Here is a 22,662-nt window from a genome sequence, read left to right on the forward strand (position 1 = left end):
TACAGGGCGTATCCGATAACGAATCGGTAAAATTGCGCAAAACAACTCGGTGGCTCACTGTTGACGCAGTAAGAACTGCCAATCGCTGTGTTAAATTCGATGTTAGCTTCAACTTGTTCGTTTGATTCAGTACATTTCTTAGCAACTCAAATAGGTCATTTAAGCCGTCGGAACAGCTCAGCTACTTCACATGCCGCTGCAAATTCACCCTCGCAGAGTGGATCGCCACATTTTGTTTCGTGAAGTAAGCACTGAGCAATGGTTTAGCTCTTCGTGTGCTGTTGTTGCTGCTGCATCAAGGCACAGAACTCATCGTAGTCGATCTTCCCGTCCTCGTTCTTGTCTGCCGCTTGGATAATTTTGCAGGTTTCCTCGTTGTTGATGTGCTTATTGCCAAGCACATGGAGGATGTGCTCGAGTTCGCTACTGGAGATAAATCCGTCATGATTCACATCAAAGGTCTACACAACACACCACGTTGCAGTGAGTGAGGATATCGCCACTGATAATTGCAATACGTACATCGAAAGCTGCTTTGAGATCTCCAGTCGTCAGATCCCCGCTACAATGGATAAACGTCAGTTTCATTAGTGGCAAACATCGACGAAAACCGAGATCGTGTTCGTACCGACGGAATAGTCGGTCGTTCATCATACTAACAAACTCAGTGAACGAAATCTTCCCATCACCGTCAGTGTCTGCTTGGTGCATGATCTCATCAATTTCAGAACTTCAATCAGCCAACAGAGAGTTAGCACAGGTGTGTTACAGTACTAACATTAAGAGCGAGAGCCAAACCTTGAAAGCTGCTGTCCCAGTGCTAAGAGCATGCCCTTCAGCTCCTCTTGGTCGATGCAGCCTGATTCGTCTTTGTCGAAAAGAGAAAACGTCTCCTTGAACATGTCCATATTCACGGTCGCTGTGCGGCGAGACGTGAGTCGCTTTTCATCGGCATCAGAAGTTTTACCCAGTTTCGCGTGCTGCACACCCATGACGACTGCCAAAATGTTGGCTCGAAGTTGCTGCAAGCGCTGATACGATTGTAGTCGCTGGGTGTAGCAGCTGTCGAGGGGCTCCGCAGACGTCGTGATGCCACTCAGCCATGAATGCTGCAGTGCCTGCTTGGCAGTTAACCGTTTGGCAGGGTCGGAATCTAATAATCGCGTCAAGAAATCCTTCGCTTCTGCAGTCAGATTCTTGTACCAATTGTTCTCCACTGCATAAAAACAGTCGCCACACAATACGTAAGGGTAAAATTCCAATCCAAACCAAGAGGCAATGGACTTTACCGTCGTAATTTCCATTTGCGATCTCCTTTACGATTTCCGCGTCCGACTTGTCACCTCGTGGGTCATATGGGTGCACTCCTGTGAGGGTGATATAGGCCTGGAGCAGGATCAAAAGCGACGTGGTAAGTTTTCCTGCAACAAGATGGTGGAAACCAGAGTAAAGCTTTCATACGAGAACGCCGAAAGCCCACATGTCAACGCCGAAGTCTTGAGGCTGGCGTTTTATGATCTCAGGAGCCCAATACGCGCTACACAAAAACAAAGTAAGTCGCCAACTTAAGCCGTCAGAACTTTAGTGCATGCTTACACTGTCCCATTCCACTATCTGGTCTCCCTGTCGTTGTCGCCGACTCAATCCAAAGTCCTAACGTTGCGAGAGTAAGTCAATGATTTCTCCTACAGATGCCGCAAAAGGAAACTCACTCACCGCTAGTTTGACGTTCGCCTTGGCAGAGCGATCTGACAGCAAAACATTCTCTGGCTTTAGATCGCGGTGGCTACGAAATGCAGTTTCAACCCGTGTAACAACTCAATATGACGCCATTCATGCAGCGTGAAAGCCTACCAGACACCACGGGAGTGCACGTAGTCTAGAGCCTGACAGACATCATGCAGTAGATGAGCAGCGTCTTGCTCTGAAACAGATCCCTAGTTTCACAACACATGATCATGTTAGTCAGCGAGTTGTCCAGTTCTAAGCACGAAAAACAATACTACCCAACCGCACCATATCGACAATGTAGTCAAAAAGCTCTCCTCCTTCAACCAAATCCGTCAGCATAACAGTTTCATCCTTCAGATACAGGACATCGTGCAGCGACACAATGTTTCGGTGCACGCCAAGATACCGCAGAATATCAATCTGCAGTAAGGAAAAACAAATACTATTTAAAGCATGCACCCAGAATGTCATTTATCCACAATAAACCTGCACCTCGGCCTGAATCGTCTCCATCGACGAGCTTTTCGGATCAAAAATCTTTGCGGCCAGCATCTACGAATCAATAAGCAAAACTCATCAGATACTGTCGTCACACGAGCTCATTTACTACATGTAGTGTTGCCAACCTGTTTAGTCTCTGTGTCGAACGCAAGACGCACAATGGAAAATCCTTCACACTCAAATAGAAATTAAAAGCCTTTCCTTTAGCAAACTCTTCCAGAAAGCATCCAAACCTCCTCGACCAAGCTCTTTTAGCAGCGTATAGTGTCCTCGTTGCTCCAGCTTAGGGCTTGCCCACCAGGATTCACTCCTTGACCCACATTCGACGTCGCTGCTTGGCGCATCTCGATGCATCAGGATAGCGACCCCCAAGGCCGCCGCCGTCGTCACAAAGCCCACCCAACCCGTTCCATTGCTGTACGACGCTTCTTTTGGCTTGGGAGGTGGAAGATGCTGCACTGCCGACGTCGGCGTCGCCTTTGAACGTACCGGCGCGCGCGTAAGAAGACGCATGCGCATGGTTAACCTCTCGTTGTCATAAACTGAACTGATACTGAAATTTCAAGTGGAAAAATTGAAGTGGTGATTAAGTAAGCATAAAGTAACAAAATGTTGAAGTTGAAGTCACTCATCAACGAGCATTATTCCGCGGCGTGTATGGGTTCACCTCCTCCTCGAACAGGTCGGAGGCGAGCTTAGACAGCGCGTGCATGGCCTTGAGGTCCTCCAGCGAGATCTTTTCGCGGGCTTTGGCGTCTACTGTGCACAAACAGGCAACAACAACGCCGTCAGGTGATTTGATGGGGAAACCAGCGAAGAAGCGCACGCCGATGTCGCGAACAAGTCGCAGATGACGTAGCTGTGCGTCACGCGCAGGATCTTTAATCACGAAAGGCTTGCCATTAGCTACGAGAGGGAACGGACAAACCGTCATCTCTTCGGTCCATGGACGCGGAGCACCGGAAGATCCCACAATGCGCTGAGCGTGGGAGTTCATGGCGTTAATCGCCACAATGTACGCGATTGAACAACGCATGCGGATGGCAGCAACCTCGCAGACTGAATCCAGCGCTGCCGAGTTCAGGTCATCGTCCAAGTCAAGCTCCGTCTCCAGATTCGTCGCCGTGGTCCATGGTCGCGGCAGGACCGTAGGTCGGACGAACGACGATGAGCATTGACCGCTAGTACTACATCGTCGACGCTGTGTCACTTCTTGGAGGTTGTAGAACGAACTTGATTGACTGCGAGAAGCGTCGCTGCTGCTGTATGCGACTGTAGGCTCGCCACTGAGCGATATACTCGATAGATGCAGACGAGCCTCCAGATACTTATCCACCATTTTCCTGTCCGGATACTGCGAATGAAACACCGGAATCGACGGGTTCAACGTCGAAGAGGACGAAACTGTAGAATTTGAGTTCGTTGGTGCCGAATCGGATGTCACCTGCTTCACCACTTGGCGCACAACTTCCAATGCCCGCGCCCTGGTCAGGGGGTCACTTGAAAACAGTGCGTCGGCCAGTTGCCGTCCAGGTGTGGATGAAAATGACGTCGAAACGGTAGCTGCACTGCTGCTGCGGTCCAGTCGGTGCATTTGTGCCTCGTACGCCTGTGAAGTTGATGCCTTCTGGGTTGATTGTGATGTACGAGAGTGGTCGTTGTTGAGCAGGATATTGTAGAAGGCGGTGGAAATCTTCGCACCTATTTCTTCTTCGTCCTCTCGGTTATTCGTCCTGGCTTCTGCAATCGAAGCTCTAGGAAGCGATGTGTTTAGCAGCGGGTTTTCTTGTTGGAACACGCTGGCATCCACGTTGGCCACACAAGCGAAACAAATTCGATTGCGTCGCACACTGCGTGCTACTGGCTCCACGTCAAACTTTCTCGAACATTCGCGGCAGACACGCTGTGCACAGAGCTGGCAGTACCGCTGAGAGCGTAACAGTCCAAAGTTCTTTCGACACACGCTGCATCGATTGTCCTGGGTTGTGTGGTGGACTGCAGGCATGTGGAGGAATGGCTGGTACCCCAACCGACGACGACGCACGAGCTGCTCAAATGACGTTGTCGCTGCAGCTAGGGTATTCACGACGTACTTGGCTTCAGCATTGGCTGTCGGTACTGCATAGTGTCGTCGAGAGGAAACCGAGCCAACACCAGGCTGGCCTTTAGCCCAGAACCTCGGACGCACCCGTGATGGATCGGTGGCTGGACTGTAGACGTACGCAGTCATCGTGATCCGTGTCTGATGCCCATTCAAGTCGCTGTACGAGCTCATGAGGTGATAGCCGGCAGCAATGTGGTCCATATCGCCTCGAAGCGCCTGCTCTGACGCACGCTGGTCTCTACAGCCAGTGAACTTATCGTGCATAGGCTTGGGTAGAGTCTTCATGGTGTAGAACGCCTCGTTAGCATCAGGACAGAGCTGCGAATACGCCGCAAAGCAAAGTCTCTGGCGACGACTCGTGTGCTTAGCTGCTGCCATTGGGTTCAAAGATCGACGCGAACGTAGCACCACGGATTGCAGCGCAACCCAGCCAGGTTGACACAGATCGTTCAGGTCTTCGTCTTCCCAACAAGGCGAGCTGTCGTCTCCGAAATCCATCGCGAGATTCTTGCGGAACTCGCGTGAGACCAGTAGATCACCGCTCTTGTACTTCCTGGCACCGAATAGAGCGTCCATGCTTGCATCGAACTGTAGTGTCTCGCGGCTGAACAGCATCGTCATCGCTTCCCCTAGTCTGCAGTTCAGTGTGACTTGAGCTGATGCAGCGTAGGTGACGTTGAGATCATTTAGTGGCCATTGTAGCAGCTCTCTCGCTCGAATTTCGGACTGAGTGTGCTCTCCGAGGAACGCATTGCGCGTGTAGATGGAGCCGCGGGACTCGATCATGGAGTGGCGCGTGTCGGCGACTCGCGTCGATCCTCGAAACCAGTTGGGGCCTTCCGTGCTTCTTACCGACGAAAGTTTGGCTCGATCGAACTCACTGATCTCAGCGCCGTGCTGCTTCTTCTTAACGACCCAACACGGCGGTTGCTGTCTGTCTGACGGTGCCATTTGCCACACACTACTGGTGCGGAACATGTCCTTTCGGTGTTCTACAACAGATCGAAGCTTGGGTACGACACTCGCCGCTGTGGTGAACAGCTCGCGGTCGGTCACGAGCGCGTTGATAGACGACGCAGACAGCAGAGCGTTGCGAGCCGACACAGGCGACGCTGCGCTGTTGTTACGACTCTGGAAGTCGCAGCTACGGATGCTGCCTCGACAACTGCTACCCAAGTAGCTGTCTGTCATTGAGGCTGGTTATGCTGGTTTGCGTACTGAGCCACGTGGTTGGTGTCGTCGGCGTTGTGAATTGAAAAGTGAGGACGGCAAAACCACCGAGCACAATGTTGATGCAGCCATTTCCTTTCATGTCGAAGAGCTCCGTAAGCTGTAGCGACGTCCATCGGAGCAGGAGAGGTGCTCCGTTGTCGACGGCACCGGATGCCTGGCGCTCTTGCTGGCTTGATGCAGAGTGTCTGACTTGTACGCAAGCTCTAAGCAACACCTTTTTCGGAGTTGGTCCCCAGAGTAATTATTTCGATGATATTTGTTGAAGTTGTCTCGGTGTTTCTGAACTCTCATTGCCAGTAATCACATTGTTGCCTTTGAATCCAAACTTTAGACGGCCTCGAATCTTCATGCCTTTCTCCTTAGAAGTCAAGTGGTTGGGTGGGTTCTCGTAGTCTCCGATAGCTTACTGTCGGACAGTGTCGACTTCTGCAATTCCATGCCCACTGTCAGCATCCATCATCGATGTCAAGACCAGTTGAGCTATGTTGTACGGTACACCTAGCGGGTCATGTGTAGCAGTGGAGACGACCACGAGTGTCCGCGTGGGTCTTTCGACCGGGGCCTGACTTCGGCTTCCGTTGCCTTTACTGTGACTTCGGTGGCGCGCACGCATGCCCCGTACATCATCTCCTGTCCAACACTTATCGCTGCTTGGGTGCTGCGTTCGTCGTGAGATCGTTGCCGGCCACTCGTCCATCTGGGTCTCCGCCCGCACCGAAGTCGAACCCCACGACCAGTCATCAAGTTAAAAGTTGCTGATATTTCACCACACTACCGACAACGGGCGGCCGGCAACAACAAAAGTTGCATCAACCGGAGCAAACGAGTTGCAAAAATGTAAGGAAAAATCACCTTGTACTTAAGAAATAACGAGACAACAAACTTTTCCAAATGCATTCTGCGATCCGGGTGTGTGCGTCTACAGCTCGTCGTGCTCGTCGTCGTCGTCGTCCTCGTCGTCCTCCTCCGGGGCAGCGCCGCCCTGGTAGACCTTGGACATGATGGGGTTGACGAGCTTCTCGACCTCCTTCTGCTTGGCCTCGAAGTCCTCCTTGTCGGCCTCCTGGTTGTCCTCCAACCAGTCCATGGCGTCCTGCACAGCAGTGAGCACCGTGTCCTTGTCGTCCTCGTCGATCTTGTCCTCGAGCTTCTCCTCGACGTTGTTCTTCAGGCTGTACAGGTATCCCTCGAGGCCGTTGCGGCCATCGATACGGTCCTTGACCCTCTTGTCCTCGTCAGCGAACTCAGCGGCCTCCTGGACCATGCGGTCGATCTCTTCCTGGGACAGACGGCCCTTCTCGGCAGTGATCGTGATCGTCTCGGCCTTGCCCGTGCCCTTGTCCTCAGCAGACACTTGCAGGATACCGTTAGCGTCAATCTCGAACGTCACTTCAATCTGGGGCACACCACGCGGGGCAGGGGGCAAACCCGTGAGCTCGAACTTGCCAAGAAGACGGTTGTCCTTGGTCATAGCACGCTCACCCTCAAACACCTGGATCAACACAGCAGGCTGGTTGTCCTGGTACGTGGAGAAGGTCTGCGACTTCTTGGTCGGGATGACAGTGTTACGGTTGATAAGCTTGGTCATGACGCCACCCACAGTCTCAATACCCTGGGACAGAGGCACCACATCAATAAGAAGCACGTCCTTGGTCAGGTCGTCCTGCTCGCCACCCAAGATACCGCCCTGGACAGCAGCACCGTAAGCGACAGCCTCGTCGGGGTTCACACCCCGCGAAGGCTCCTTGCCGTTGAAGTAGTCCTTGATCAGCTGCTGCACCTTGGGGATACGCGTAGAGCCACCGACCAGCACGATCTCGTCGACCTCCGACTTCTTGAGGTCAGCGTCCTTCATCACCTTCTCCACAGGGCCCAAGGTCTTCTTGAACAAGTCCTCGTTAAGCTTCTCGAAACGAGCACGGCTCAGAGACTCAGTGAAGTCCTCACCGTCCAGAAGAGACTCAATCTCAAGACGAGCCTGAGCCTGAGCAGACAGAGCACGCTTGACACGCTCAGCCTCACGACGGAGCTTCTGCAGAGCACGCTTGTCCGAAGCCACGTCGATCTTCTTGTCCTTCTTCCACTTCTTGATGAAGTACTGCATGATACGCTGGTCGAAGTCCTCGCCACCCAAGTGAGTGTCTCCGTTGGTGGCCAGCACCTCGAACACACCGCCGTCAATGGCCAGCAGCGTCACATCGAAGGTACCGCCGCCCAGGTCGAACACCAACACGTTCTTCTCGCCCTGTGCCTTCTTATCAATACCGTAGGCAATGGCAGCAGCCGTGGGCTCGTTAATGATACGCTGGACCGTAAGACCAGCAATAGTACCGGCGTCCTTGGTAGCCTGACGCTGGGCGTCGTTGAAGTAAGCGGGCACCGTCACAACGGCGTCGAACACCTCGCGACCGATGTAGCCCTCCGAGATCTGCTTCATCTTGGTGAGCACCATGGCCGACACCTCTTCGGGAGCGAACTGGCGCTTCTCGCCCTTAACTTCCACTTCAATGAAAGGCTTGCCGTCCTTGTTTACAAGCTCGTACGGCAGCAGCTTCTTGTCAGCCTGCACCGACTTGTCGTTGTACTTGCGGCCAATGAGACGCTTGACATCGAACAGCGTCTTCTCCGGGTTGATAGTGGCCTGGTTCTTGGCACCGTCACCGATCAGACGCTCGTCGTTCGAGTCCCAAGCGACATACGAGGGCGTGATACGGTTACCCTGGTCGTTCGCGATGATCTCCACTTTCTGGTCCTTGTAGATGCCCACGCACGAGTACGTCGTGCCCAGGTCAATGCCGATCACGGGGCCGCGCGGACCCTTGGTGTCGTCGGCCACCACGGCGCCGACGAAGGCCGCCGCCGCCATGAGGATTATCTTCGAGAGGTTCATCCTTCTCTGTGTGCTTAGCTTCTCGTTGGCGAAAACGATAATGACATGCTAATAAGCATGAGGTGCACGTGGAAGTCAAAGATCGAAGTGCTTCGAATACAGGGCAGCATACAAATGGAAAGAGAAATGCCGTGCTGACGTGGCTTGGGGCGGGTTTCTAGAAAACGGGTCTTCTAGAAACCCGCTTAGAATTCACTGCAAATTTGTAGGACGCTTATTGAAAACAAGTGAGCGTTTGCCACGCGTCGTTGTTGCTCGGGTAAGTGCGAAGATATGTTGTTGTTGGACGACACACGCTCTACCATGAACAGGTTAATGAAGTACGTGTTCAGTCCCACACGAACAGATCGAGAACACTCGTGTGGTGGTTTTTATCATAGGTGTCGGCTAAGGGCTGTTACGTGTTGCGTAGGGCGAGCTTGCAGGCAGGATTGCATACTTGCAGAGCTATTATATTAATAGTTGCTTTATCGCCACGCGGTCGATTCGCACTTAGCTGAGGGCAACTCTCCACGTGGCATGAGGACAAAGCGGTATAGATTTGCAATAGCACGTGGAGCTGAAGAAGCTGGGGTAGAGTCTTAATCTGAGTTGGCATGGACAAGCAATGCGCTAGTCGATCCGTAGAAAATGTGAAGGCCTCCTCGGTGAATAACAATCGGAAGCGACAACAGCATCTCATTCAATATTGAAAATTGCATGCAATGGCTACCAAGTGGCTCACTGTGAGCCACTTGTCCGGAGTACAATAATAGGCACCAGTAGCTCTTCGCTACAGATAACACAATACATGTACTTCAAGTAATAGCCTGCTGCAAAAGGGTTCATTATTATTCGAAGGGGTGTCAAACGAATTTGAATTCAAATCGAGAGCTATCGGAGGACGTTGCGGTTCGTCTACATGTTCTTACAGTATTTATAAACTGTCCTCGTCGGTCCCTCATAATTACAAAGCACCCCAGGTCAAGTCAGTCGACAACTGCACTCGCCTCATCCGAACCACAAATCAACCATGGCGGATCAATTCGAGAATTTCGAGATCATTCACAAATCGCTACATGTATCACTCTGCTGTTCGGAAGCAAAGTTTGCTGCAAAGTACATGTAGCTTACATGTACACAGTCCTACTGTATGTAGAATGAGAGCCGACATTAAATGACCTCTCTCAAAAAATCTGTTGAGAGAGGTCATTTACAAGAAAACTCACCAGATTCAACAAAATTTGTTGCAGCACTGTGAAAACAAAAGTACCGACCCAGTGGCAAACAGCAGCATTGAATATCGCTGAGACCAAAGCCCCTTCATGAACCTAAGTTGTTTTTAAGGCAATGCTTGAATCGTTCTCAACGAATGAACTGTCAGCAACTCCAGCTGGCGACTTTACATATAGCGAAACATTTACGGCACCGTCCGTGTCGCTTGCTTTACCAGCGTCTACACTATGTCTGCTCCGTTTTATAATAATTCCAGTGTCTGTGCCGTCGCCTCAGAGCTATCTCAATGACTAAAGCGCCATGGTGTTTTGCTGCCATACAAGATCAACTTTAGCCATTTCGAAACGGACAAGTTTATGTACCTTCACGCACTTCTTCGCAAGATCCCCCTTCTTCGATATCTGTCTTTGGATAATAGCAACAATGGAAGTGGTTGTCCTCGGTTGTGGGCCGTCCTCATCGGTGCCGTCCATGCGATGTGTGCTGAGCAAGCACTGCGCTGTGTGTCACGAAGCGCACGCCAACCCCGACTCCAAGAACCGCCGTCTCAACCCAAGTCTCCTCGTGCGGAACCTCAACACCGACAAAAATGTCCTCATCGACTGTGGCAAAACCTTCCGTGAGGCGGCACTGCGGATCTTTCCTCAAATAGGAGTCTCGGCGGTCCATTCGCTTGTGTTGACGCACGACCACGCAGATGCGCTGTTGGGAATGGATGATCTGCGCGAGGTTCAGGCTACGGTGGAGACGGTCGATCCAGTCACCAAAGAATTGTACAAAATTCCGCCAGAGGCCATGAAGGTGCACTGCAGTGAGCCCACGAGCCACGATGTCATATCTAAGTTCCCGTATCTGATTGACAATGAGCCTTTACCACCGCCTGGGGAGACAGTGCCGAAGCCATTCCGATGGACCGCCAAGCTCCAAATAGACACGTTCAATCCGTGGGAGCCGTTCGTGGCGTGTGGCATCAAGTTCCTCCCATTCCCCGTTATTCATGGCGCTGGATATACGTCGTTCGGGTTTGAATTCGGCTACGAAGTTGGTGCAAGGTTCGTCTACATCTCCGATGTGAGCGAGATCCCAGAGGAGACGAGAAGCTTCTTAAATGACACCAGCAAACCTCCCGTTGATCTTCTGCTGATTGACGCGCTGTATCTGGATAAGTATCATAGTACGCACATGAACTTGCAAAAAGTGATGGAGGAGATTGCGACCTTCAAACCGAAGCGGACGTTGCTTACGGGAATGAGTCACGATTTCGACTACCCCAAGCACAGCGTGGAGTTGCCAAAAATGGGCGAGGAAAAGGGCTTGAACATTGAAATGACCTATGACGGACTGCGCATTGCTTTCCCTTAACCAAGAGATCCAACCCCGATTGGCGCAAAGTCGCTAGATGACCATTGCTGCCACGCTAGATATTCAGTCCATCATCAACAAGAACAACTTATAAACTTCATGCTGTATTGAGATCACTCATAACTTCAGGAAAAGTACTTTAACGCTGGCTTTAAAGATGAGTGTTTCGCTCGATACAAACAAGATCCTACCCATCGTTTTGGCTACAGTGATTAACTTTGTGATCCTCGCAGCTGGCGTCTTTGCTGTTCACTTGGAGGTTCATCGCTCATCATGTTGCAAGAGTTTAAACGAATTGAGAGAGGTGCTGTCGCTAGAATAGTCAATCAATTCTGCTGTATTTGAAGGAAGTTTCCTTGCTACACCGGTATATCCATCCATGAAGGCTTTCAATTTTGTGCTGTGTTTGGTTTTGAGCTCTGGTCAAGAGCTAAGTGGAAGGTTTACCCCTAGATTTTTCGACAATTGGCTACCTCACGATAACGTTAATTAGTGCACTCGTCAAACCCAACAGCTTAAGCTTCAAGGAGAGTGATAATCATTCATTCAACACATGCACTTGGCCTATTTCACGACTTAAGAATCTCAAATTGACAAAATGGTGTCTTTATCCCAAGTATCCAACGTCTACAGTATTAACATCCTTATAATGTCAAGAAAGCTAATTTGATCGGATTTTTTTTCCGCATTTACTCGATTGTGTCGGTAACCGGAACACCAGACTCCAGAGTGGCAGTCTCCGATAATTCTTCGCTAGCATTAAACTCTGGTGCGAATGCCAGCGAAGACTCATCGACAGACTCTGTCGTCGCTTCGGTCTCGTCAGACGGCAAAGAAATCAGCAGACCTGCTTCGCGCATGATTTCATCAAAGCCTTCAATTTCTTTCGCCACAGCGTTTGCGGCACTGAGTGCAGCAGCCGATGGCACGGGGAACAAGCGATGGAAGCATTTGATCAAATACGGCACAAGCTCAGCTCGAATAACCTGTGAGAGCGAGCAAATATCAGCTTAAAATGACACGCCATCCTCTCAACTCAAGTTCAGTATTCCGTACCTCATTCATCGCTCGAACGGCGTCTGTAAGTGCAGCTGCCCTTGCATTCCTCGAAGTCGTATTTGTACCTCCGCCATTACTTTCTCCAGTTAGGGCATGCAGATCCAGCCCGTTCTCCTCAATAAACTCGGCGATGGTGAGCAACATGGTGCCGATCGCGCTCTGATACTTTTTGCCCAATCGATTCTGCAACGACGAGATGGTACACAGTCGCAATTCGTTCAGCGACGAGAGTAGTGCGTTGGTAAACTCCGCCAGCAAAGGGAACGACATCAGACACCGTGGCGGCGAGTAGTCTTCCCCGTTGGAAGCGTTCGCTGTTGAACGGGAGACGAAACGGAAGTTGGAGCCACTGCCATTAGAACGGTACGATGCAATGACGATTGGAGTCTTAGACGATGCCGAGAATGAAGACGCTACCGAGGAATGCGCCTTGAGGTTCTCCTGGAACTCGCGACAAGCGGACCGCCAGTATTCTGTCATGAGGTTTAGTACGTGGTCTTCGAAATACACGACCAGTACAGCTCGGAAGTCCACACCGACACGACCCAATGACCCTCCAAAGAACAAACTCTGCTCAAGAATTGTCGCAATCGAGCTGAAGTCATCGATCTTCGGCAGTTGCCTGCCCGCAAAAAAAACAATTAGCAAAGAGTAGGGTCGAAGACAGGTCTCAACGTACTTCATAAGGATCTGGATAAAGTTGGCGACTGTCGCTGTAGCCCAGCGACATAGCGGAGGATCCACCTTGCCATCAACATTCTATGGACGAGCAAAAAGATGATGAATCACAGAAAAACTCTCTGATGAGCTTAACACTTAAGAGATTCCAGGGACGTACCTCGCTGCCGAAGATCGCGGAGTACTGAGTGATCATGTCGAACCAGCTCGTCCGCTTAATGTCGATGACTTGGATGATCTGCAACCAGCAGTGCTAAATATCAGTAGGCATAACTTGCTATAACGATATGCTGGGACGTACATATTGATACGGGTCGGACGACGAAATGCCTCGACTCAAGGACGATAACCACACATTTCGGCACGTAAGAAACTCCTCCTTCAGCTGCTTCTCGTACTCCAATGAGCCCACAGCTGCTACTCCAACCAGAGCGTCAAGACGTCGGAGATACCCAACGATCCGAACACACAGCGCCAACTGCAGGTCCTCACGCAGCTTCTGCAGCAGCTTCTCGCGCATGGTACCGGTCATCTCGGCCACCTCACGCACCAAACAGTCAATAACGACATTGCGCGAAGTCTCAGCACTCTCATCGGCTTGGAATGTCTCGTTGGCGAACTGAATCACGTCCAGAGCCGAGTCGAACAGCTCGTTGTGGATGCATGCGTCTAGCAGTTGCGGGATCTCCAGTAGCTCCGTTAACTGACCAAGACACAGCAATAATTGCGGTAATTGAAATGTAAGCGATAGCCAACGCTGCAATAATAATAAAAATACTTGTCACCTGCAAATAATGCTCGAAGACAAACTGGATGTCGCCGTGCTTGGCGACAACGTCCGCCACCTCCTTCTGAAACTCGGTGCAAAATAACTGAAGCTCTGGGATTGCCTCTTCAACCTTGGTAGTCTCCTCCTTGAGCTCCGCTAGCTACGTAAGAGTAAGAAGTTGGTGAGAAGTTATGCGGAGTAGATTTGAGAGGATCTAGACATCTAGTACACGCACGTCATCCTTGACGATGGCAGCGCACTGGTTGCTCTGGATGAAGACGTGGTAATTCTTGAGCACGAGATTGCGCAGCTGCTCGGCCGTGTTGTCTGCCTGGATCTGCAGTCGCCATGGCTCCTTTTTGAGCTCATCGAGTGAGCAGGTCTTCAGTGAGGCCTGCATAGGTGCTGATTCAGCACTGCTGAATCAAGATTGAAAACTGGTGTACTGTACATACTAGGGTCCTTAGAGATGATAATAGTTTAGAGAGTCATCTTGTTAACTCGGCCACTCAACTCTGTGTAACTAACTGTCAATTCGCCAAGCCCTCTCATATCCATGAGTCATGGGTACAGTACTGTACTTCCACGATTTCTTGTTTACGTACTACATGTAATACCAGCTAAACATTTGCTGCCACAGCGAATTGTAAGGTAGCATGTTGAGTCAATTGTTGACACTATGGAGTACATGTACATGTATTCGATTTTCACAAAGCAAGTGACACGTTGCCGAAGTGGATGATCACTTCGCGATTGATGATGGTACACGCAGGATGCATTGGAAGTTGGCCGCCAACTTACGTTTTGGCATGCCCAATACATGTAGTCACAATGTCCTGACGACAGCACTAGCCTGACGACAACACTAGCTGAATATTAGTCAATTTGACTCTGCTGTAGCTTCATGCTACCCTATAACTTCTTCAGAGTTTGCGGGTCTAAACTCTTTTCAAGATCTCAGCTGCCTCGCGAAACTGAAGCAGGTTGAAGACGCAAAACGGTTTCGAAACTTCAACCCCTAACCCGTCGTTTACGTGTCACTCTCGTCCTCGCTGTATGAGTTCCACTATGTGGCTTGTGACATAAATAAATGGCATACTGACATCCATATATATGAGTTCAGCCGCCGATCTGCGACTTGAAACGCAACAATGTCCGCAGGAAGGTGCATGTGGCCGCGCCGTCGTCACTGTCACGGCTGCACTGCAAAATATCCCGCAAACTCCCATATTCATTTTTGCGCGGCAAGAAGCACAAGTCTCGAACCTCCACAATGTTTACACGTAACATTTCCCTTGCCTCGCGCTCTCTCGGCACAATCAGTCGCCGCCACTTCGCCGCCGCCACCACAGCTACCAGCGCTAAGCGAGTGAAGATCAACGGTCATGGCCACGAAGCGCAGGAAAGCGGCAAACTCAGCTACGTGCCCGAGGGCTCGGATGGAAGATTCTTCATCGAGCAACTGTAAGTAGCACGACGCCCACCTAGCTTGCAGAGCGATAACATGATAATTGTGCTTCGACAGGGATGAACACTGGCGCTCGGCAGTAGCCGGACAGACCTTCAAGAAAGACGATGTCATTGGCTCTGCCCCCGGCACTGTTGTACGTTGATACTTTACTTGTCTTCTCTGTGACGACGAGCATGGATGACTCACGCTGAAGTCGGTGGTATCATTGTTGCAGTATCCAACGCCCACTCGATTTACAGTGCAGATCACGCCCGACAAGCACATGGACTTTGTGGGCGGACTGGAGTTCGTAAACCATAGTTGCAACCCCAACACGCGCATCGACATGTCCGAGAGTGAGGCCAAGGTGTCGTTCATCGCGATCAAGCCTATTAAGGAGGGCGAACACTTGACATTCGACTACTCCACGAGCGAATGGGACATGAACGAGAAGTTCGACTGCCGTTGCGGTGCATCGACCTGCAGCGGCCACATTGGTGGGGCTAAGTATCTCAATAACGACGAGGTGAATGCTCGCTTACCGTACTTCACATCGAGCGTGTTGCGACAGTTGTTGAACCGCAAACTGACCAACTAAAATGCGGAACTAATATGATGTTTGTCAATGTTACTAAAGTTCCATGGGAGTTTGTATAGATTTTTAAGACGAATGAAAAACGAAAAAATGCACTTTAACAAAATTTCTTGATTTACGGACGGGTGGTGCTGGGTGGATACATTTCAAGGTTGGAAGCAAGAACCTGCTTCCACTTCTCCAGTGTGTCTATCACACCTGTAAGCACTTGCTTGTCCTCGACACGCACACGCACAGCGAATGACAAACGAGGGCTCGACTCTGTTGCCATTTCAGCCAAGATTGCTTCGTCCTCTTCAAGACTGTCAAAGAAGAGTATTTAATTAAGCCTGATGGTTAGTAAATCAAGCAACAACAACGTAGCAACAACAATGTTTCCTGGACGTACGTTGTAGCAAAGTTCGCGAGCTTGCGGCGACAAGTATTCTGCAAGTTTTCATACACAGCCAATTCATTGCGAATGCTAATAATCGATGTCTCAAAAGCCTGCAGACAAGTAACACAACTCGGTTAGTACCGGACCCAAAATCCTGTAATAGGAGGCAGCATACCTTTTTGTACAGGCGGATTTCCTGTTCGTTCATCAGAATCACACGCAGAGTAGCAAGAAGTCTCTCGTCGACATCATTCTCGAAGAGGGTGCCGCAAAAGTCGTACGTCTGGTCGCGTGTGAGTTCATTCGAGTCCAGGACAGTTTGCTTCAGCTTCAGGTACGGGTCGTTAGGCGGGATCTTCATCCAGAAATCCACAGCTCGGCGTGAGTTCTCCTTTGCAACGAATCCGTAGGAAAACAGCAGCTTCGCGTTCGAGTATTGCCCGTAGCTGATTTGCAACGCCGATCCTGCTGCCACCTCCTTTGGTACATGGTGCGTCAGCATCTGCGTCTCCTCATCGAACGAAACAAAGTCATCAAGCAGGATACGCAAGCTCACGTCGTGGTTAAACATATCCATCGCTGGGCATAGCACACGCAGGTATTTTTTCTCTCTCGTCACTCCAAACGCGCGACTCCAGATGACGCTCATGGCCCAAGTGTAGTCCTCTAATGTCAGCGTCGGTAACAATGCAAAAACTTCTGGGAAATCCTCTACCACAGCTTGATGAATATTCTCAAAGTCCCTTTGCAATTGCTGCTTCATCAGCTGCGTCAGTAGCAGCACGTTGGTGCCCTTGAGTTCGTTCAGCTCGGATTCCGACCAAAACACCGGCAAGTCAAACGTCGTGGGTAGTGACGCAATAAATGGGGCAAAGAAGGAGTCACTACGCTTGCTTCGTTCGTGCATCAAATGCAATGCTAGCACCTCATCGTCCGGAATCTGCGGGTACTTTTCCAGTACGCGTGCAAGGTCGGATCGGGCTGCAGACTCAATGTTCATCGTGAGCTTGAACGGAATTCGCAGCGTTACTTGGCCGCTAGTCAACGCCTGCTTAGCGAAAACGCCATGACCCTCAAGTTTACCAAGGTATCGGATATCCAGCAAGTTGTCGACTCCTCCATTGGCCTTTAGCCACTCTAGCAGCGTCGTCACCACTACAGGTAAACTCATGGCCAGGGTTCCCAGTGGGGTTTTTGTAAGTCGAATTACCGGGGCTACCCACCCACACCTTGACTCCGATGATGGGCTATTAACTGTACGGAGTATTTCTCAGGGAAGTTGCAACTCATTATTAAAGGCTTATAACGTTCAACTGTAAAACTATTAGATGTTAAAGGGTAAAAGCGGTGAAAAACCTTTACCGAGCCACCCCACAGCACTCTTCTACCCATCCACTTTTCTCGAAAAACCCGGGTTTTCCAGAACCCTGCTTATGGCTAAGAAACTGATGGCTCGCGGTTCAAATATCTGACTTCAGATAGAAAGCAGAAATTATTGTGAAAATTAAATTGTGCTCGGATTTGATTTTTCCTTAAATAAATAACTATTTTTTTAGTTGTCTAAAACTTATACACAGTGCCTGGCAGATGTTGCAGGTTTTACTACCCAATCAGGTTCATAAAATGTTGACAGAATGCTAGCCTGCAGGTGGGTAGAAAACAAGCATTTGCGATGTGAGTCCCAGGCTTGGCCTCTCCTCAGTCAGCCACTTCCTCCGACGCCACGCTCGCCTAGTTCGCCGTCTTGCTGCGCAACCACTCGCTCCGTCGAGAGCCAGCCATGGCACGTACAAAGCAGACTTTGTCCCGGTCGGTTGGTGGACGCACACCACGCCCGTCACTTAGTCGTCGAGCTCAATGGAAGACACCTTCAACTCGTAGTCCTGCGACAAGCTCTCGCTGGCATGTCTGGACCATCTCCGACCGACTTGGTGCCCATGTAGCACGGAACTCACTGTGTTATATCTAAAACAGAATTGCAGTATGAAAAACCGAGGGCTCTTGGCAGCCTCGCTGGCTTCTCGACGAGGACGGTTTCACGGAGTACCTTGATCTAGTCGATGATAGCAAAGCAGCTGGAAGACCGATGGCCTTCGCTGAGTTTGGCCTCTCGCGGCCGGACAGGCCATGGGATCCTCCAGTGATGGTCGTTGCGCCTTCCGCGCGCTGGATCATGCCGCTGACGCCTTTGGAGTCCCCAGTTGGTACTCGAAAACTGCGATTGATGCGTTGTACCCCGAGCGCGTGTTCAAATAGGAAATCCAATCACTTCCGCGGGAGCTGTGTGGTACACACTGTGGACCTTCATCCGGCAAAAAAACCGTTCCGGTCCGTCTCGAGGTTCTGTGAAGACACGGTCAGTGTGAATTAGGCCCACTATTGTCTCGAAAGCGTTTGTGTTTGCACCGGTCTGAACTACCTGTTGCTAGCGCCCGGTATGTTTCTATGCGCGAGTGTCCTCCCAAGCCCTCACCGCAGGTCGCACTGGATTGTGTGCCAGATGACGGCTTGTGACCGCTTCGTCTCTGATGACAGTTTCCTGCAGATGCTGCTGTTAGAGTGTGCTTGCTCGTGGCTGGCGAGGGCGCGGTTCGTTCAGCGCCCGCTGATTCGCTAAAAAGAACCGGTTTCGACCAGACGTAGGCTAACTTGATAATTGTATGACTTCTTTTCCCCTTGATCTACTGTATGTATACCTTGAGCTCTCACCTGGAGCTTGAACATGATCTTGAAGTTTGTATACTTTGAAAATTCATCTGAAGCTTGAGCATTATTACCATTTTTTTTGTGAATCTTGGAATGCCGTCGAGTCCGTCGAGCTACACAATTATCCGTGTGTATTTCCGTCGTTGTTTCCTTGGTCTCTTGGATATGTTTTCTTCAAATGCTCGAATCAGACATGTCACTTGGTGCAGGCTCTCGAGCGGCTCCACCCACCGAATAAGATACTGGACGGCTCCCTTACGCCGACGCTCGTTGATGACAGCTAATACGGCCTTCCCAACCTTGCTGTCGTGTCGGATTACGTCTCGTGCTAGCGTCGGCGACTCGTTGGGTTTAAGTGAGCCGGTCTTAAAGATCGGGTGCAACTTGAGTCCGAGCGGCAAGTTGATCTTGCTCGCATGTCGATGTACCTTGCGCACCAAACACGCGGCTAAGAGAGCCCCTGTATCTAATATTATTCATTCTAATCGGATGTGCCATACTAAAGTGGTACGACAGGCAAATCTGATACACACAAGCTGTAATTACTCAACGCGCAGTCTTGACCCAATATCCAATTGCAATCACAGTAGCTACTCATTCATACGTTTTCTCGCTACCTCAACGCCATCTTAAGTATGGTTCTTGCCCGGAAGGGTTCCACGATGCAAGTCATCACCGACTTCTGCACTCCATTGGTCGACGAGCAAGACAAGCCGACAGGCTTCTTTCGCTGCCAGTGGTCCAAGGTGCGCATAAGAACCTAGTGCTGGACATGTCCGCCAGAAGCACATCATCTTTTTGAGGCCATTATGGCCGCAAGTGGGGCTCGTAGTGAGACGCTTGTGGCCTTTATGGACACAAAGTCTGAAAGCTTTACTGCTGGCTCGACTTTTCGGTGTCGTTTAACCTACCCCTCACGTCTCCAGAGAACGCCACGGTGCGCTAGTACTGCTCACTCTTTGACATTAGCACCGAAACTTTTGTCAAGTATCTCGGCCTTCTTACAACGTAGGTGGAAAATACCATCATCACCGTGCTACCCTCTAAATTCGGAATTAGTGTCGAGGCTTGGACTTTCCGCTCGGAGCATTACGTCCCCGTGTTCACTGTTTCTGAGCACGACGGACAAGCATAGCTGGTGCTCCTTGCGATGACCCCATGATATAGTGGTCGATCATACGGCTGAGGCTCATGGGGATATTCTGCAAGGTATATTGAGAATTTGGAGCGGACGACGTCGGATTTGCTCTTCGTCACTGGTGATAACTGCTAAATGAACGGGTGTGTGGCATCGTTTCAGGAGATCCTGCTAATTGACTCTGCTAGCCACCGCCTGCACCTGGCGGTCAAGACATATTTGACAGCGTACGAGCCGGTACTGAGCAAGTTGAGCACCATCATGGGTAAATTTTGCTGTCTCAACACCGCAGTCAAACTTCGGAAATTTTTACGTGTAATTTATTTGTTTTATGCTAAATTCTATTTATAATATTTCTTAGAAGAAAAAACTACTTTGTGACCGGCTCTTCGTTGGTCGAGCACTTTCGCAATGATATTCAAAATCAAGGACTTCATCTGCACGGAAGGCGACAAGATTTCTGAGCTGGTGCCAAGTCGTCGTGAAGAGAATCAGCTGCAGGCGCTTGTGGTGGAGCTGAAGGGCTTAGGGTCGGCATCGCTCAAGCTGCAGAGCGCCGACGTCTCGCTGCTCGATCTGCGCGATATTTTGAACGCGCTCATTGAGTAGTATCCTTGTCTATCGGGCTACCTCGCTGCAGACGCAGCAATTGTACACGACCAAGCGTTCGAGTCAGCTTGCGTTTCGGTTTTAGTGGGTGAAGGCGATCGGTTGCGTAATGGGAAACGTATAATCCTACGTCCGTTCACGACTCGTACCAGTGGGTACCAAGTCGGTGCATCCGTGGCGAAGTTGAGTTTCACCGAGAAGGTACTGAAAAGCGCACGGAGGAGCATCAAGACCGGGCCGAGTACCCGCTGCCGCCGCACATCTCTCCGATCGCCGATTGCGTTGAGCGCTTTTTCTCTCGGTCGAAGCATTTTCTGTCTCAAGACCGCACCAGCATGCTACCCATTCATTTGGAAATGCTTGGAGGACAACCGCCGCTTTTGAACATCCAAGACGGTCAGCGATATTTTGAACCATTGTGCTATACTAAACACATTGCTAATTTATCACTCGAATTGTCCGCAATTACTGTAGTATTGCGTTTGAAGTATTGGGTATTTTCGCTTTCAAGCTACGGTGATGCGCGCACAGTAATCGATTTTAGTATGTTGCCATAATGACATTTAAATCGCATTATCGAAACTCCTGTTCCACGTCAAAAGAGGATGTAGCTTTCCTTCTGTTACACTCATAGCAAGAGCCCCAGTGATCCGCATGGATGCGAATCCAGTAAACCTTCCAACAACGTGTCAGTCTCCAGTCAAATCGAGCGTTTGCGACCGTGCATCTTCAAATTCTACGGCGGTTTCGTCCATGAGGACGGCCCGTTACATCTCAAAAGATGATTTGAGACTCCTTCAAATACTTGAGGTAGCTCACAGCACACCCCACTTGCGTTTCATCTTTGAGAGTAGTGAGATTTGTATGACGGCGAAGTGAAATACCGTGGTGACGCAAATTATCCGAAACCCAATGATCCGAGGCTGTAAAGGTCGACTTGCTCTAATTTTTGGCTGCATAGATAGCTAGAGTCATGTCCGAAAGCAACTTACGAGTAACCTTTTCTATATTAAGTCGCTCGGTCATAAACGCGTCCCACCAAATTTCCTTCAGCGATTCTGATGTCTTCTTGCGTCCCACACCAGCAAGACGAAGCTGGTGTGGCGGCGCGCTCTTCAGCTTCTTTTTAATCTACTCTAGCGCCTCACAGAACCTCCGTCGAGACTCCAGCCTTAAATTCGGAATACACGAGTCGGTAGGCCTTCGCTTGCTGACTCTATCCAGGCGATAATATCTTGCTTGCGTCCAATATCAATGGCCTGCCGACGCTCCGTCATAGTGGAAAATGACCTTAAAACTTCTGGTGATGGCGGGGGAGCTTCGATCGAATGCTGACCACTGTCACCAACGGGGGGGGGGGGGGGTAGAGAGAAGAGAGGGTACGAGAGTACAATTTATTGGTGCCGCCGCAGAATCACTGGCATGGCTCTATTTGGGGGAAGGATATTAATATTACGGTAAACTGCTCATAGTCTTAATGAAATTACGGATTTGTTATTGTGCGTTCTACTCGAAATTTCCGGCATCGATTTTCGAATGAGCGGCCGCGCACTAAAGGCGTCTTAAATAATAGAGTAATTTGTTCTCTACAAAGGGTTATAAATGAGCATGACACCACAAAGCTTGCAGTAGCACATCAGCCGCAGCAAGGCGATCACAAGGTCGTATCGTGCTTAATTGCCCACGACGGGACTGCGCCTCCTAAGCAACAGTGTCTGCACTTCCAGACCCACCGTGCCTAGACCCGCTTCAAGGGCTGTGTCATTGGCAAGGTCACTACAGAGACGCACGTGTCCCTCTGTCACTTGCGGAATCGCGGACTAGGTGCTATCCAGAGTCACGAGCAAGATCAAGATCAGTTGGGACGGGGAATCATCTACAACGCCATCGACATCAGCGTCAAAGACCCCGTATGCACCGCCTCCATTTAAACAGCTGTGGGTTGGTTCATCTAGACGCTCTGTCATTGGCAAATCATCTTTGTGAGGGTGCGTCTGTTAGACGAAATCTCTAAATTTTTTGTTTAGTTTCTGTAAACTTTGATAGCGATGCCAATATACTTCATCTAACAATTTAATTTAGGGGCAGGTTCGGAATGTAGGAAGCAGTAACAAACCAACAGGCCCATCCAAATTTAGTTATCCATTATTCAAACGGTTTCTATTGGCCTCGCGCTCGCACAATTACCAACGGGATTAAATCTTCTGATGAGACTGAAGCTCACGAGCGAGGCCAGATGATAGTGG

At 50.3% G+C, this 22,662-nt stretch overlaps 7 protein-coding genes across 7 annotated transcripts; 2 read left to right on the plus strand and 5 right to left on the minus strand.

The window, feature by feature from the left end:
* Positions 1 to 263: 263 nt before the first annotated feature.
* Positions 264 to 2,745, minus strand: PITG_00525 (protein kinase, putative; the record flags this gene model as incomplete). Its single annotated transcript, XM_002909070.1, has 11 exons — positions 264 to 461; positions 523 to 562; positions 629 to 730; positions 799 to 1,216; positions 1,290 to 1,386; positions 1,462 to 1,537; positions 1,855 to 1,937; positions 2,017 to 2,151; positions 2,224 to 2,283; positions 2,358 to 2,401; positions 2,466 to 2,745. The coding sequence occupies 11 exons, from the start codon at positions 2,743 to 2,745 to the stop codon at positions 264 to 266; spliced, it is 1,533 nt and encodes a 510-aa protein (XP_002909116.1).
* Positions 2,746 to 2,791: 46 nt separating this feature from the next.
* On the minus strand, positions 2,792 to 6,182 carry PITG_00526 (uncharacterized protein; the record flags this gene model as incomplete). Its single annotated transcript, XM_002909071.1, has 3 exons — positions 2,792 to 5,520; positions 5,555 to 5,772; positions 5,977 to 6,182. 3 exons carry the CDS (start codon positions 6,180 to 6,182, stop codon positions 2,864 to 2,866), a joined length of 3,081 nt encoding a protein of 1,026 aa, XP_002909117.1.
* Positions 6,183 to 6,401: 219 nt separating this feature from the next.
* On the minus strand, positions 6,402 to 8,489 carry PITG_00527 (luminal-binding protein 3 precursor; the record flags this gene model as incomplete). The annotated part of the gene is made up of 1 exon (XM_002909072.1): positions 6,402 to 8,489. The coding sequence occupies one exon, from the start codon at positions 8,457 to 8,459 to the stop codon at positions 6,489 to 6,491; it is 1,971 nt and encodes a 656-aa protein (XP_002909118.1).
* Positions 8,490 to 10,097: 1,608 nt separating this feature from the next.
* PITG_00528 (uncharacterized protein) lies at positions 10,098 to 11,186 on the plus strand (the record flags this gene model as incomplete). Its single annotated transcript, XM_002909073.1, has 1 exon — positions 10,098 to 11,186. The coding sequence occupies one exon, from the start codon at positions 10,098 to 10,100 to the stop codon at positions 11,034 to 11,036; it is 939 nt and encodes a 312-aa protein (XP_002909119.1).
* A 539-nt stretch (positions 11,187 to 11,725) lies between these two features.
* On the minus strand, positions 11,726 to 13,962 carry PITG_00529 (conserved oligomeric Golgi complex subunit 8, putative; the record flags this gene model as incomplete). Its single annotated transcript, XM_002909074.1, has 7 exons — positions 11,726 to 12,022; positions 12,093 to 12,717; positions 12,775 to 12,854; positions 12,934 to 13,011; positions 13,075 to 13,476; positions 13,559 to 13,702; positions 13,778 to 13,962. The coding sequence occupies 7 exons, from the start codon at positions 13,940 to 13,942 to the stop codon at positions 11,726 to 11,728; spliced, it is 1,791 nt and encodes a 596-aa protein (XP_002909120.1).
* Positions 13,963 to 14,280: 318 nt separating this feature from the next.
* PITG_00530 (uncharacterized protein) lies at positions 14,281 to 15,608 on the plus strand (the record flags this gene model as incomplete). Its single annotated transcript, XM_002909075.1, has 4 exons — positions 14,281 to 14,304; positions 14,666 to 15,006; positions 15,068 to 15,146; positions 15,228 to 15,608. 4 exons carry the CDS (start codon positions 14,281 to 14,283, stop codon positions 15,588 to 15,590), a joined length of 807 nt encoding a protein of 268 aa, XP_002909121.1.
* Positions 15,609 to 15,702: 94 nt separating this feature from the next.
* On the minus strand, positions 15,703 to 17,183 carry PITG_00531 (uncharacterized protein; the record flags this gene model as incomplete). The annotated part of the gene is made up of 3 exons (XM_002909076.1): positions 15,703 to 15,889; positions 15,976 to 16,073; positions 16,139 to 17,183. The coding sequence occupies 3 exons, from the start codon at positions 17,132 to 17,134 to the stop codon at positions 15,703 to 15,705; spliced, it is 1,281 nt and encodes a 426-aa protein (XP_002909122.1).
* Between the last annotated feature and the right edge of the window lie 5,479 nt (positions 17,184 to 22,662).

The sequence above is a fragment of the Phytophthora infestans genome, genomic scaffold, assembly GCF_000142945.1.
Source record: "Phytophthora infestans T30-4 supercont1.1 genomic scaffold, whole genome shotgun sequence".
In the NCBI taxonomy this organism is placed as follows: Eukaryota; Oomycota; class Peronosporomycetes; order Peronosporales; family Peronosporaceae; genus Phytophthora; species Phytophthora infestans.